Source organism: Hyaena hyaena, unplaced genomic scaffold, assembly GCF_003009895.1.
Source record: "Hyaena hyaena isolate Hyena2069 unplaced genomic scaffold, ASM300989v1 scaffold_14, whole genome shotgun sequence".
NCBI classification, from domain to species: Eukaryota; Metazoa; Chordata; class Mammalia; order Carnivora; family Hyaenidae; genus Hyaena; species Hyaena hyaena.
In genome coordinates, this window is record NW_024080646.1 from 5,800,195 (window position 1) to 5,816,440 (window position 16,246).

Here is a 16,246-nt window from a genome sequence, read left to right on the forward strand (position 1 = left end):
CTGGTTTTAAAAAAAGAAAACTGCTGGTGGACTAACCATTTCTAAATTATTAACATAAATGTTGTGACTTATTAATTTACAATATAGTAGAGTATCTTAAATAAGCATACTAGTAACTGGAATAAAGAGAATATGGAAATGTTTAAGAGTTACATGTGACTTTTTATACTTGAAATGTCTGCTCTATTTTTGTCAGTTGTATGGAGCAGGGATTTTCAGGCTCAGTATTATTGACATTTTGGGTCAGGTAGTCCTTTGTCCTCTGCATGATCAGAGTTTTAGTAGCATCCCTGGCTTCTACCTAGGTGCTGCCAGTAGCAACCGTCCCCAGCACACATACCATTTGCAACAATAGAAATTGTGTTTAGACGTTGTTGAATGTTTACTTGGGTGGTAGTGGACAGGTTGTCAGGGGACAATATTTCCTCTGGTTGAGAACCACTGCCACCAGATCAACCTTGTTTCTTTAATTATGGTGCCCAAATGATAAATTGTATACTTTAATCTGGGGTAGTCTTGAGATGCCACTTTGTTTCTTATCCTTCCCTAAAATATATTTTTAAATTAAAATAACTAAATTGGTAACTAAAATCATTAAACACTACTGAAAAAATGAAACAAAAAGATTTTAAGTCAAATGTTTATGTAAATAAGGTATCATTTTCTCTATGCTTTATTTTTAGTATGATTCTAATCTTCTTATGTTTACTTAAAATGTTCTTTTGTAAGTATATTCTTTTTTAAACTTCAACCCTGGTCAAATAAGAAATATATTTATGCCTGGTATTCTTGCCAATTTCATATCAATGGACTTCAGTCTTCCTGCTTGACTCTAGCTGGTGCCGTCTTCCTACCTGTTAGTTGTTACTGCTCCTCCTATTGACTGCTCTTACTTACTGAGCATCTGTTGTACCAAGTAGCATTCACTAATCTTTTTAACAACTCTGAAAGGTAGTTAATCCTTATTGATATACCCCCAATTTATAGATTAATTTATGCTTCTGTTCATTACACATTTTTAAGGACTTACAAACTGCCACTGCTAGGTCCAGTCTTGGACTTGAATCATTTTTCAGACTTCTTGAGAATTGTGGTATTGATATAAATTTAACAGTAGTAGATCTCACCAAAGCACAAGTCAGAATCACAGTATTTCTTTCCTTAGGAGACTTGCATGTTCTTTATTGGAAGTATTAGAATTTTTAAAAATTCTCACTGTAAAAATTTCAATTAGTATAGCAACGTATAGAGAAAAAAGTTTCCAACTCCTCAGAAATAACCACAGTTAATAGTTCCTTTGAAGGGGCGCCTGGATGGCTCAGCGGGTGAAGTGTCCAACTTTGGCTTAGGTCATGATCTCAGAGTTCGTGGGTTCAAGCCCCGCGTCGGGCTCTGTGCCTAGAGCCTTTTTCAGATTCTGTATCTCCTTCTCTTTCTGACCCTCCCCTGCTCATGCTGTTTCTCTCTCGCATGCACTCTCTCTCTCTCTCTCAGAAATAAATAAAACATTAAAAAATTAAAAAAATAGTACCTTTGCATATGCAAGGGTCTTTGTGGTATTTATGTTTGTGTGTTTTGTTTTTTTTAAGAGCACTAATTACTGCAATTTGATTATTTTAATTAAGTTAGTATTTTTGCCTTTTTAAAATGAAAGTGTTTTTACTTAATCTTAATGATATTTTTTCTATATTTGAATAGCTTTTCTATGCATTCCAAGATGATCGTTACCTCTATATGGTGATGGAGTACATGCCTGGTGGAGATCTTGTAAACTTAATGAGCAACTACGATGTTCCTGAAAAATGGGCACGATTCTACACTGCAGAAGTAGTTCTTGCATTGGATGCAATCCATTCCATGGGTTTCATTCATAGGTAAATATAAAAATGCTTTAAATTTTTTCATTTGTTGAAAAGGGAGGCTGAAAAGTACTTAAATTGTATTCGATTAGTACTTCCTACTTGAAATCCACCTCTTCTCCTCTCATGTGACACAAGTGGTATTTCAGAATTTAAAACTTTAAATTCATAATTTTATTATTTCAGCTTACTGTTGATATAAATGTATCAACATTAATGTCCCTTAATCTGATTACATAGCTTTTATGTGGTGTTTTGAAAAATAGAAATTACAAGCTGGTTTTCTGAGGTATGTGCCAGAGAGTTAAACACTTTAAATTTTTTACACAAATTAATTTGCTTTTGATTTGTTTTTATATGCAAAATTTTAAATATATAAATAAGTTTGCTTTTATTTAGTGAATAAATCATATTTATTGTTAGAGAACAATTTCATTTGCTCTGCAAACACCACTTGAATCCAATGCAGTTGCTGTGCCAAGTGCCAGTGATAATAAAAATGAACATGATTTAGACTGAGTCCTGGGGTTATTTATATACTTAGGTTGAAAAATGTGTTTCAATTAGTTTTTACGTCTGAGTATAATGCTTTTTATGGTTATTTTCTCATGGTTTGCTTTGCGCATTAGGAGAATCAAACTCCAATTTTAATAAAAGGGAATATTAAATGTCCTTCTCTGAGGCATTAACATGTAAAGGAGTTTCCCTCCTGACGTTCAATTTATAGATGTTATAGAAGCACCTAGAGATCAGAAATGGCTTTATCTACAATGAGTGAGGATACATGGCCTAAAATAACTGCCTCATAAAATTTTTATCAGTGTCTGACCAGTTTTAGAAACACTCTACTGTTTTTTTTTCCCCCTCAGAGATGTGAAGCCTGATAACATGCTGCTGGATAAATCTGGACATTTGAAGTTAGCAGATTTTGGTACTTGTATGAAGATGAATAAGGTTAAATAATTAGATTTTAATTTAGTTTTTGCTATTTCAAGATAGTTGCATTTTAGAAAATGCTGTAAGATGTACTAACCATAGCTGGACTTGTACTGAATTAGTGTGACCTGTCTTAATTATTGAAATAGATGCCATGGTTTAATGTTGTATTAGTAACTTGTAACTGATTTATGTTTTCTCTGTATTTAAGGTAAGTATTGATTGCCAGGTCTATTAAATCCTTTATAACAATCCTGTAACATACACTACTACTCATAACTAGAAATGGAATTAGTCACTAAATACTAAGACCAGTGTTAAAATTAGACTTTCATAAAAATTGGATTTCAGCAATATGTTTTTTTTTTTTAATGTTTTACTTAGCCTTCTGATTAACATGTAAAAAAGATCTTACCACTTATTTTGGGAGTCATTCTTAAAAGATACCATCTTCATTATTTATGTAATAAATAGCTTATATATATAGCTGAAGTAACATAACAAGTATGCTTACTTTGTTTCAGTTGAAACAGTTTATATTCTTTGAAATTTACCACAGAACAATACCCAAAAAGTTGTATTTATTATTTTAAAAGGAAAATTACTTTGGTTAGAAGAAAATACTAAATGAGAACTTTTGTGTGACATTTAATTATAATTCTGTTGCATTAATACCAGCTAAACTAAGTAATAGATCTGTATAGTTTTTGCAATTAGTTTTTTTTTTTGGAGAGTTAAAATTCATATTAAATAGATATTCTGTGTGCTCGATGCTATTATACCCTTTCCTCATTCACATGCTTCCCCATTTTATATGTGTACAGTCAGTTCCTGAATGTTTTCTTCAGTTTCAAGCAGAGTTAAATTGAACAACTATTTTAGAAAAAAAGAGAATCAAATCAGCCTTTATATATTAATGTTATTGAATGATTCATCCTATCAGTCCCTCAGTCTGTTTGCATTGGTTTATATACTTGCTCTCTGCAATTAAGATGAGGTCATTATATTGGCACAACTGGTTGGTGGTGTGTCTTCCTAGTGAGTATTATTACAAAGTAAAATTCACTGATGTATCCACACACACACAAGCACATATACCCATATTACAAATATATTGTGTATATAATATGTATATGCAATTAGACTGTGTTCCTTTTTATCAAGTGTGCATTAGGTTTTAATATATTTTATAGCCCAAAGATTTAGAATTCTACAGGTTTTATTAAGAAAGTCCTTTTAAGTAGTTGAAGCTTATATTTGTATCCTAATTCAAAAGCTGAACTGCCACTCTTTTTAGGAAGGTATGGTACGATGTGATACAGCAGTTGGAACGCCTGATTACATTTCCCCGGAAGTATTAAAATCTCAAGGTGGTGATGGTTATTATGGACGAGAATGTGACTGGTGGTCAGTTGGGGTATTTTTATATGAAATGCTTGTAGGTGAGTAAAGAGGAATTTTGTGTACCTCTAACATAGTTGTTCATCACAAAACTTGACTGTTTGGCTTTTTCTAATAAAATATTTATTACAGTAAGCAATGTTAATTTTGTTTGTAGAAAACAAACTGATCCAAACCTGATTTGTATGTTTTTAAAAGCTTTTTAAAAGCTTAAAGAAGCTTTGTGATACGGTATTTCTTTTTATATATATATTAAGTATATGTCTTTAATGCACATATAGTAATCCTTGCACAGGTAATATTGACTCTTTTCCTTTGAAACTGATTTTTTTAATATATCTTATTTATTTCGCTTTTGTTTCCCCTATCAATTTTTCAGGTGATACACCTTTTTATGCAGATTCTCTGGTTGGAACTTATAGTAAGATTATGAACCATAAAAATTCACTTACTTTCCCTGATGATAATGATATATCAAAAGAAGCAAAAAATCTTATTTGTGCCTTCCTTACTGACAGGTAAATAGTCTTATATTGAACTTTATTCTAAGGAAATTCTCATTTTGCTGCTCAGTATTTGAGGTTTATATCTGAGCTCCTATATTTGAACTGTTGAAATAAAAACGACCATTCCCCAAATCATTCATGACAGTGAAATCTAATATTTTGTGATATTCTAGATGGTGTTCCTGGATCTCAAGTTACTTGTGTTACCTAAGAAATTGAAATAATACTTTTTGGATGGCTAGACCAGATCATTTTTTAAATTTCATTGTTGAATTTTTAACTTGGTTAAATATAAAAATTATATTTTCTTGAGTCTGAGGGTTTTTAAAAAACATGTTAACATCTCTGAAATTAGAGTCACTGACATATATTAACTTAATTGAGAACATTTGTTTCTTAGTGATAGAAAAATGATACATTTTCCAGTTGATACTGTTTAAGATAATGCAGTATTGTACAATGAAATTTGCTAAGAGAGTAGAATTTAAATGTTCTTACCCGCCCCCAAAAGGTAAATATGTGAAATGATAGATGTATTAATTAACTCAGTGGGAGAATCCTTTCACAATGTATACATATGTCAAAGCATCACTTTATATATCTTAAGATTTTGTCAATTAAACCTCAGTAGAGCTGGAAAAAGGATTTAATTATATATGACTGTATGTTAAAATTAAGTAAATAGTGCAAAGCTATAAAAAAAGCCTACCTCCTACCCTCTAGAGATGGTCATTGTATGAGGTCTTTCAGATTCAGTAAACATTTTTATAAATGTATATGCTTTATGTGTTTTAGAAACAAAAATGGCATGTTACATGTACCCTTATGGTTTACTTTTTTAATTTAAGCATGAACCAAATAACTTACTAAGATTATGTTTGATATTTATGTTTGTATATTGTTAATTTAACTATTAGGGAGGCCTAGAGCTTTTAGTTATGTTTCAATTTTAAATTCACTTTAATTAAGATAAACTTACTGTCCTTCATTTTGTCCTTTAGAGCTTGAAATGTTCAGTCTTTCAAATTTTTACATTTAATATATGTACTTTATAACTATAAGTACTATGCTGTACATTAGGTGCTAGAGTTAAATAAATGATATAGATACACATCCACTGTTCCCTACTACCTCATAATCCTTTGGGGGAAATAGACAAGTGAATGAGACATTTATTGTACAGAGAGATAAGTACCCTGAGTTTAATAGTGTTTATGTGCCATAGAACCATGAAGAGTTTCCCTAATCCAACCTGGGAGAGTCAGTGAAAGCTTCTTTTTAAAAAAAAAATAATTTTTTAATGTTTATTAAAAAAAAAAAATTTTTAATGTTTATTTATTTTTGAGAGAGAAAGAGGATGAGAACTTCGAGATGATAACCTGAGCAAAAGTCGGTAGCTCAACTGACTGAGCCACCCAGGAGCCCCTATGTTTATTTTTGAGAGAGAGAGAAGGAGGGGAAGAGAGAGAGCGCGCAAGCAGGGGGATACACAGAATCCAAAGCAGGCTCCAGGCTCTAGGCTCTGAGCTGTCAGCACAGAGCCAGACACGGAGCTTGAACCCACAAACTGGGAGATGATGACCTCAGCCGAAGTCAGAGACTTAACCGACTGAGCCAACGAGGTGCCCCAGTGAAAGCTTCTTAAAAAGGCATCACATTATATCAAAAGCAATATATCTTTTAACTCGTGAAAAATTTTGGAATTTGAGGTATTCTTGTTGTCTATAAGCACTCTAGTAGAGAACAGAAGTTGTTGAGTTCTCCTTTCCAAATCAGCTAAAGGAACATGTTTAAACATTTTATCTCTGGGCTTACCTAAGAGGCTAGGAATCAGTAATTTGTCCCATTAAAACTCAGTTTTGTAGTAATGTCAAGAATTACCTGTCATTGGTTTTTGACTGGTCAGAAATATTTATAATAGGGTATAAAAATGGAAAATTGTAATTTAAGATGTCCTGCGCTTTTGTTAGCTTTTGGTGAAGTTGTTCATTGCAAAAAAATGTATAACTACCACTGTTTTTAAAATGTGTCAAGGAAATTCAGTGTCTTATGGGGCACTTCACTGAATTGGTTGGTTGGGCATCCGACTTTGGCTTAGGTCATGATCTGGCAGTTTGCGAGTTCTAGCCCATGTCGGACTCTGTGCTGACAGCTGAGTTTGGAGTCTGTTTTGGATTCTCTGTCTCCCTCTCTCTCTCTCTGCCTCTCCCCTGCTTGTCCTCTGTCTCTCTTTCTCTCTCTAAAATGAATAAACATTAGAAAAAAAAAAAAGAAAGAATATTCACTGTTTTTATTCATGATGCTAATGAAGCAAGACAAGTGATTTATCAATATTTTCATTGTCAATAGAAAAGTCATTGAGTATCAACAAGTCTGTGTTTTTCATATATATATATATATATATATTTTAATTTCTAATTTTATTTTGAGAGAGAGACAGACCACAAGCAGTGGAGAGGCAGAGGGAGAGAAAGGGAAAGAAAGAATCCCAAGCTAACAGCATGGAGCCCGGCGCAAGGCTCAAACCCGCCAACTGTGAGATCATGACCTGAGCTAAACTGAAATCAAGAGCTGGACACTTAATCAACTGAGCTAGCCAGATACCCCCTCATACATATTTTTAAAAATTCTTCAGTAGTCTGTCCCCAACTAATTTTTAAATTTAAGCTGAAAATTATACTGACAACCAGTGTAATTTCAAGGAGACATATGACTATTTTTATCATCATGCACAGATTTTAGCATTATGTCCACAAATATATCTGGACAGATAATAATAATATCTAAATGATTAGTAACTTTTTTCTTTCCCTCTATTCAGAGAGGTGAGATTAGGGCGAAATGGTGTAGAAGAAATCAAACGACATCTCTTCTTCAAAAATGATCAGTGGGCTTGGGAAACACTCAGAGACAGTAAGTTATTTTGTTCTTGCACATTACAGTGGATATTCAAAAGTAGTTGTAAATAATCTGTTGAAACTTTCATGCTAATATATGTGTATATCTAATGAAAATCTAAAGTACACAAATGTGTTTATGGATGTTACCCTAATTAAAGAGAGACTATTTGATAATATTGGGAAAATAGTACTGCTACTTCTCTTATATCCCATTTGAGATACCAAGATGAAATATTGCATACATGAGATGGAATTAGGCTCAGCAGTCATACTTTGATATTTGATCTTTGTTGAATTGCCTTTTGTCTTAGATTTTCTTTTTTTCTTTTTTTTTTCACCCCTTCTTCTTCCCCATGTTCCTCCATTAAATTCCTCCTAATCCTTCTATACTTGCAAACATATGGTATTTGTCCTTCTCTGCCTGACTTATTTCGCTCAGCATAACACCCTCAAAGTCCACCATGTTGCTACACATGGCCAGATTTCATTCTTTCTCATTGCCATGTCGTATTCCATGGTATAGATAAACCACATCTTCTTGATCCATTCATCTGTTGATGGACACTTAGGCTCTTTCCATGTTTTAGCTATTGTGGAGAGTGCTGCTATGAACATTGGGGTACACGTGCTCCTATGCCTCAGCATTTCTGTATCCCTTGGGTAAATTCCTAGCAGTGCTGTTGCTGGGTCATAGGGGAGTTCTATTGTTAGTTTCCTGAGGAACCTCCACACTTTTTTCCAGAGGGGCTGCACCAGTTTGCATTCCCACCAACAGTGTAGGAGGGTCCCCGTTTCTCCACATCCTCGCCAGCATCTAGAGTTCTCTGATTTGCTCATTTTAGCCACTCGGACTGGCGTGGGGTGGTATCTCAGTGTGGTTTTGATTTGTATTTCCCTGATGAGGAGGGATGCTGAGCATCGTTTCATGTGTCTGTTGGCCATCTGGATGTCCTCTTTGGAGAAGTGTCTGTTCATGTCTTTTGCCCATTTCTTCCCTGGGTTGTTTGTTTTTCGGGCGTGTAGTTTGGTGAGTTCCTTATAGATTCTGGATATTAACCCTTTATCTGATATGTAATTTGCAACTATCTTTTCCCATTCCGTTGGTTGCCTATTAATTTTCTGGGTTGTTTCCTTGGCTGTGCAGAAGCTTTTAATCTTGATGAGGTCCCAACAGTTTATTTTTGCTCTTGATTCCCTTGCTTTTGGGGATGTGTCAAGTAAGAAGTTGCTGCGGTGGAGGTCAAGGAGGTTGTTTCCTGCTTTCTCCTCTAGGGTGTTGATAGTTTCCTGTCTCACGTTCAGGTCCTTTATCCATTTTGAGTTGATTTTTGTGCATGGTGTGAGAAAATGATCTAGTTTCATTCTTCTGCATGTTGCTGTCCAGTTCTCCCAACACCATCTGTTAAAAAGGCTGTCTTTTTTCCATTGGATATTCTTTCCTGCTTTGTCAAAGATCAGTTGGCTGTATACTTTTGGGTCCACTTCTGAGTTCTCAATTCTGTTCCATTGGTCTATGTGTCTGTTTTTGTGCCAATACCATACTGTCTTGAGGATGACAGCTTTGTAGTAGAGGCTGAAGTCTGGGATGGTGATACCTCCCGTTTTGGTTTTATTTTTCAGTATTACTTTGGCTATTCGGGGTCTTTTGTGGTTCCATACAAATTTTTGGATAGTTTGTTCTAGTTTTGAGAAGTATGCTGGTGCAATTTTGATTGGAATTGCATTGAATGTGTAGAGTGCTTTAGGTAGTAATGACATCTTAACTATATTTATTCTTCCTATCCATGAGCATGGAATGTTTTTCCATTTCTTTGTGTCTTCTTCAATTTCCTTCATAAGTTTTCTATAGTTTTCATCATACAGATCTCTTGTATCCTTGGTTAGGTTTATTCCGAGGTATTTTATGGTTTTTTGTGCAATTGTGAATGGGATCAGTTTCTTGATTTCTCTTTCTGTTGCTTCATTATTGGTGTATAAAAATGCAACCGATTTCTGTACGTTGATTTTGTACCCTGCAACTTGGCTGAATTCTTGGATCAGTTCTAGTAGGCTTCTGGTGGAGTCTGTCGGGTTTTCTATGTAGAGTATCATGTCATCTGCGAAGAGTGAAAGTTTGACTTCCTCTTTGCCAATTCTGATGCCTTTGATTTCCTTTTGTTGTCTGATGGCTGATGCTAGGACTTCCAGCACTATGTTAAACAACAGTGGTGAGAGTGGACATCCCTGTCGTGTTCCTGATCTCAGGGGGAAAGCTCTCAGTTTTTCCCCGTTGAGGATGATGTTAGCTGAAGGCTTCTCATAGATGGCTTTGATGATGTTTAAGTAGGTTCCTTCTATCCCAACTTTCTCGAGAGTCTTTATTAAGAAGGGATGCTGTATTTTGTCAAATGCTTTTTCTGCATCTATTGACAGGATCATATGGTTTTTATCTTTTCTTTTATTGATATGATGGATCACATTGATTGATTTGCGAATGTTGAACCAGCCCTGTAACCCAGGAATGAATCCCACTTGATCTTGGTGGATGATTCTTTTGATATGCTGCTGGATTCGATTTGCAAGGATCTTGTTGAGAATTTTTGCATCCGTATTCATCAAGGATATTGGCCTATAGTTCTCTTTTTTTGTTGGATCTCTGTCTGGCTTGGGAATCAGAGTGATGCTGGCTTCATAAAATGAGTCCGGGAGTTTTCCTTCGACTTCTATTTTTTGGAATAGCTTGAGAAGAATTGGGATTAATTCTGTTTTAAATGTCTGGTAGAATTCCCCAGGGAAACCATCAGGTCCAGGGCTCTTATTTGTTGGGAGATTTTTGATCACTGATTCGATTTCTTCACTCGTTATGGGTCTGTTCAGGTTTTCTATTTCTTCCCGTGTGAATTTTGGTAGTGAGTGTGTGTTTAGGAATTTGTCCATTTCTTCTAAGTTGTCCAATTTGTTGGCATATAATTTTTCATAGTATTCCCTGATAATTGCTTGTATTTCTGAGGGGTTGGTTGTAATAAGTCCATTTTCATTCATAATTTTGTCTATTTGGGTGCTCTCTCTTTTCTTTTTGATAAGCCTGGCTAGAGGTTTGTCAATTTTGTTTACTTTTTCAAAAAACCAACTCTTGGTTTCATTGATCTGTTCAATTGTTTCTTTGGTCTCTATGTTGTTTATTTCTGCTCTAATTTTTACTATTTCTCTTCTTCTACTGGGTTTAGGGCGTTCTTGTTGCTCTGCCTCTAGCTCCTTTAGGTGAGCTGTTAGATTTTGGACTTGTGCTTTTTCTAATCTCTTGAAATAGGCCTGGAGAGCAATGTACTTTCCTCTTAGGACTGCCTTGGCCGCATCCCATAGATTTTGAATTGTTGTGTTTTCATTTTCATTTGTTTCCATATATTTTTAAATTTCTTCTCTAATTGCCTGATTGGCCCATTCATTCTTTAGTAGGGTGTTCTTTAACCCCCATGTTTTTGGAGGTTTTCCAGACTTCTTCCTGTGATTGATATCAAGTTTCAAAGCATTATGATCTGAAAGTGTGAATGGTATGATCTCAATTCTTTTATATTAATTGAGGGCTACTTTATATCCCAGTATGTTATCTATCTTGGAGAATGTGCCATGCGCACTTGAGAAGAAAGTGAATTCCTTGGCCTCAGGATGCAGAGTTCTAAATATATCTGTCAGATCCATCTGGTCCATTGTGTCATTCAAGTCCATTGCTTCCTTAGTGATTTTTTGTCTGGTTGATCTACCCATTGCTGTAAGCGGAATTAAAGTCCGGTACTATTAGCACATTCTTATTTATAAGATTGTTTCTGTTTGTGATTAATTGTTTTAAATATTTAGGTGCTTCCATATTTGGTGCATAGGCATTTATAATTGTTAGTTCTTCCTGATGGATAGACCCTGTAATTATTATATAATGCCTTTCTTCATCCCTTGTTATTGTCTTCAATTTAAAGTCCAGTTTGTCCAATATAAGTATAGCTACTCCAACTTTCTTTTGACTTCCCGTAGCATGATAGATATTTCTCCATTCCCTTACTTTTAATCTGAAGGTATCTTCCAGTCTAGAATGCATTTCTTATAGACAGCAAATAGATGGATTTTGTTTTTTTATCCATTCTGCTACCCTGTGTCTTTTGATTGGAGCATTCAGCCCATTTACTTTCAGTGTTATTATTGAAATATGTGGGTTTAGAGGCATTGTGTCCTTTGTGGGATTCATGCTTCTGGTGGTGTCTCTGGTATCTTGCATTCCTTGTAACACTTCCCTCAGAGAGTCCCCCTCAGGATTTCTTGTAGGGCTGGCTTAGTGGTGACAAATTCTTTCAATTTTTGTTTATTTGGAAAGACTTTTATCTCTCCTTCTCTTTTGAATGACAGGCTTGCTGGATAGAGGATTCTTGGCTGCATATTTTTTCTGTTCATCACATTGGAGATCTCTTGCCATTCCTTTCTGGCCTGCCAAGTTTCAGTAGATAGGTCTGTCAACACTCTGATAGGTTTGTCTTTGTACGTTAGGGCCTTTTTCTCCCTAGGTGCTTTCAGAATTCTCTCTTTGTCCTTATATTTTGCCAGTTTCACAATGATATGTCTTGCAGAGGACCGATTCAAATTACATCTGAGGGGAGTTCTCTTTGCCTCTTGAATTTCAACTTACTTCCCTCTCCAGGTTGGGGAAGTTCTCTGCTATAATTTGTTCCAGGACTCCTTCAGCACCTTTCCCTCTCTCTTCCTCCTCTGGAATTCCTATGATACAGATATTGTTCCATCTGATTGTATCTCTGAGCTCTCAAACTCTTCTTTCATGTTCCTGGATCAGTTTATCTTTCTTTTTGTCAGCTTCTTCTTTTTCTGTAATAGTGTCTTCTAAATCACTTATTCTCCTTTCTTCCTCTTCAATCCGTGCATTGGACACCTCCAGTTTATTATGTATCTCATTTACCACATTTTTTAATTCACCATAACTATTTTTAAGCTCCATATTGTTTGTAGCCATAGTTTCTCTGATGTCTTCCATGCTTTTTTCAAGCCTGGTGATTAATTTTATGATTATTGTTCTAAATTCTTGTTCAGTTATGTTGCTTATATCTGTTTGGGCAGTTCTCTAGCTGTCATTTCTTCCTGGAGTTTCTTTAGAGGAGAGTTCTTCGTTTCGTCATTTTTGTTAGCTTTCTATCTCTTGTTACTTTTGACAGCTTGTTGTCCACTCGGCCCCTGCGAGTTCTGATGTATTCGAGAGGGCTCTTTTGAGTGTTCAGGGCCTGTCTGTTCAGGAAGTGTTCTTTGGATGGTATTTCTTGGTTTCTCTTGTTGAGCATTTGGTTTATTTTGTTTCCCTACTGGTAGTGGGACTCTCCACCATGTGTACTTTGGCTTATTTCTTGAGGCAGCTCTGGAAAAAGAAAACAGACAACCACAGAGGAAATACAGGCACCCAAATGCATGACAAAACCAATAACCATGCAAACCCAGGCTCAGGTAAAAACAGCTACAACAACAACAAAACATGTATCTGGAGGGGATGGGCGTGGTTTGGTGTAGGCAGGTCTTGTCTCTACTGTGTCTGCTGGCTTCCCTGAGGCCCCGCCTTGGTGATTGTGGGGAGAAGAGTGGCGTCGCCCCAGTCCCTTCCCCACCAAGCGTTGCAAATCACTTCTTGGGTCCGATTTCCCTGTGCTGAGGATGTAGCCAAGGTGGGCCGAGTTCTGTGCCCCAGGCTCTGCCTTGTTTCCAGGTCCCAGTCCGAGGGATTTTTTATACGCCCTGAACATCCTGAAGGTCGCTGCTTCCCTGTTGCCGGGGGTTGAGGGGGGGTAGGGGAAGTGTCACAGCCTCAGATCCGCTGGGGTCAAGCAGCGATACAACCTGAGTGCATTCGGGGAACATACCAACTTAAGGTCCCGAGAGTCCACGATGCCGCAGCGCACTGCCGCTGCTTCACAGGGTGGCCGTCATGCGCACCGCTGCCACTTCAGCGGGTACCGGGACCACTGCTGCAGTGTTGCTGCCGCTTCACCGGCCGCCCCTGCTTCAGCGGGCCACTGTCGGGCACGCCGCCTTTGCTTTACCTGGCCTGGGATCGCCTCCGCAGGCTTTGCTTCTGGTTCACAGGGCCACCGCCGCCATCTGTCTTAGATTTTAATGTCATTGTGAAGAAAGTTAATAAAGGGTAATTAAGTTAAAATATATTTCCTGTGAATGGACATGTTATCTTGGTTTTACTAAACTTAAAATATAAAATATAAAGGTCTGTTATTGATAAATACAAGAATTTAATTTGTATGTAGATAACAGGAAATTATAGTATACTTGATTCCATCAGACTTGGAGCTTAGAAATGAAAATGTGTACTGTGCAAGTTCATTTTCAGTCAGGTTAGAACATTGCCCTATTTTTAAAAAACCTTAAAATTATAAATGATTCACAGAAAACCTTGTTTAACATAATGGATTAAAAATTGCCAAGGTTGACCAACATCTTTGTGGATTTGGAAGGCCAAACATTCATCTTTCTCCTGTTGATGTCTCAGGAATTTTTTTTTCCCTGTTCACAGAAAGGATAATATATTACCAGTTACTAAGTTTCTACTATAGCAGTAACAGTAAATAGTAATAATGGAAATTAATAAATTCAGCTGTGTGGTTTTAAAACAGGTACAAATTAAGTAGGTAGTACATACTTGTCTTAAGGACTGCCTGTGCAGTTGAGACTGTGAAGGAAAATTTAGAAGAAACAAATCTTGTTAATTTTGAAGAAGCAGTTTGTAGTTTTGCCAACATTAGTGAAATATCCTAATTATCAAATATTTTTAAAGGAACAGTTATATTGTCTTCAGGTATAGCACGTATACTGTATGCAAGCTGTACAGTTGACTGAGAGGTAAAAGGGGAAATAAATTCTTGGGGAAATTTAAAAAATTATAATACTACAAAGAATGACACTAAATGACCTGCTTTCGGGAAAAGCTACAGGAGAATCTTGACCCTCAGAGAATTTATTAACAGTTACATACTGGGAAATAGAGAACTTCTTTCTCTTCCCAAGTAAATGTGACTTGGTTTTTGTCTTTACACTGCATGAGAAACTGTTATAAAGACCAGGATGAGGACAGTGGGATGATGAGTGGTTGCACTGCAGAATGTTGTGGATTTTTTTAAGCTATGCTCTTAGAAGTTTAAGACAGCTGAAAGCTTACAGATACGATTATAATCTGAAGAAAATTTAAAAGGTGATTGAAGAAAATACAAAGTATCTTTCATATTATTGATTTAAATTTTTTCAGTGAAACAATGCGTAAATAACCGTAGAATAATCACAGAGTAAGTTGCTCTAAAAAGTAGGGAGGACATATTTCTTTTAGTGTACTGAAAAACTGATATTAATTAGGAGAGGAGGTAACCTAGTCAACAAATACTGAACACCTGCTATATTCTGAGTACTGTTCTATTTCAGGCACTAGGAAAACATCAGTGGTCACACGAACAAAAGTTTTTTACCTTGTGGAGTTCATAGTTAAGTGGAATTAGGGAGTCCAAATTAATGGCATTTTATGATATTGTTAATACTTCCTTAGTGTAACTGTTTATATTAATTTAAAAAACAGGTAAAGTGAATTACCTTATTGATTTAAATCAAACAGACTTTAAAGAATTTTTATAATTAGGTAATTTTATTAGTATTAGTGTTATTTCTGTAGCTTTTTAAAAAAATCTATATTATATATGATTTTGTTAATAGTATACTTAGATTTAACATAAACACTTTGCTATTTTTTCCTAGTCCTAATGGATCCCATTTTGTAGTTATTTTTAAAAAAAAAAAAGAAGAAAGAAAAAAATTGAAGTCTGTAGAACTTATTGTTCTCTGCTTCCCTTTCCCTCTTCCTACCCCTTCTTCACTTCCCACCCCTAAAATACCAAGAATACTTTAATTGTGAACTGACCTCTCTGACCTGCTAAGCTTTTAAAAATTATATAACAATTATAATTCTTTTAAAATGTTTTTGACTCTCTAATATTCTTTGGCAGAATTGCTTACCTTTTCCAAATAATAGTTCTTTTTGTAGTTTTACCACTTACATGTCTATAAGTTACAATGGCAATTAATCTTCACCATCTCTTCCTTGGTGGTGTGGGAGCAGGGTACAAAGTAGCTTGAATTTTGGCAGAATTCCATGAGTTTCCTGATCTCATTCACTCTTAATTTAGGGGCACAGAGTATTAAGATTGTAAAATTACTTTTCCACTCATTTGAGATAGAACTGAAGAAATGACAGGAATGAGATTAAAGAGAGAAGAAATGAAAAGACCTTAATAACCTGCTACAGGTCATACAGGTAGCAGATGATAGTGTCAGGATTGAAATCTCTCTGACTTCAAATCCTTAGATCTTCTAGAATACCATGTGCCATTTAATGATTTCCATTATTATATAGTATTATACAAAGTAGAAGTATAGGGAATCAGCATTGTTGGCAGTTAAATTTTGGGAAAAAGAAAATGGTGATGTTAATTAGATATGACAGTACATTATTAATAATACTATGCTAAATATAATAACATGGTAATTTGCAAAATGTTTTGCCATTCATGATTTCATTTGAGATAAGATACTGCCATTACCTAATCCCCCTATAGAAGGTGGGAAAAGA

General features: G+C 35.5%; 1 protein-coding gene across 2 annotated transcripts in view; it reads left to right on the top strand.

Annotated features, from left to right (window-relative positions):
- The window catches only part of ROCK1 (Rho associated coiled-coil containing protein kinase 1), a 177,522-nt gene that overhangs the window by 68,243 nt on the left and 93,033 nt on the right, over positions 1-16,246 (top strand). For both annotated transcript variants that reach the window (XM_039217786.1, XM_039217790.1), the window contains exons 5-9: positions 1,699-1,874; positions 2,729-2,813; positions 4,093-4,237; positions 4,576-4,714; positions 7,524-7,615. In XM_039217786.1, the coding sequence (XP_039073717.1) occupies positions 1,699-1,874; positions 2,729-2,813; positions 4,093-4,237; positions 4,576-4,714; positions 7,524-7,615 (637 nt within the window). The remainder of the gene's footprint in view (positions 1-1,698; positions 1,875-2,728; positions 2,814-4,092; positions 4,238-4,575; positions 4,715-7,523; positions 7,616-16,246) is intronic.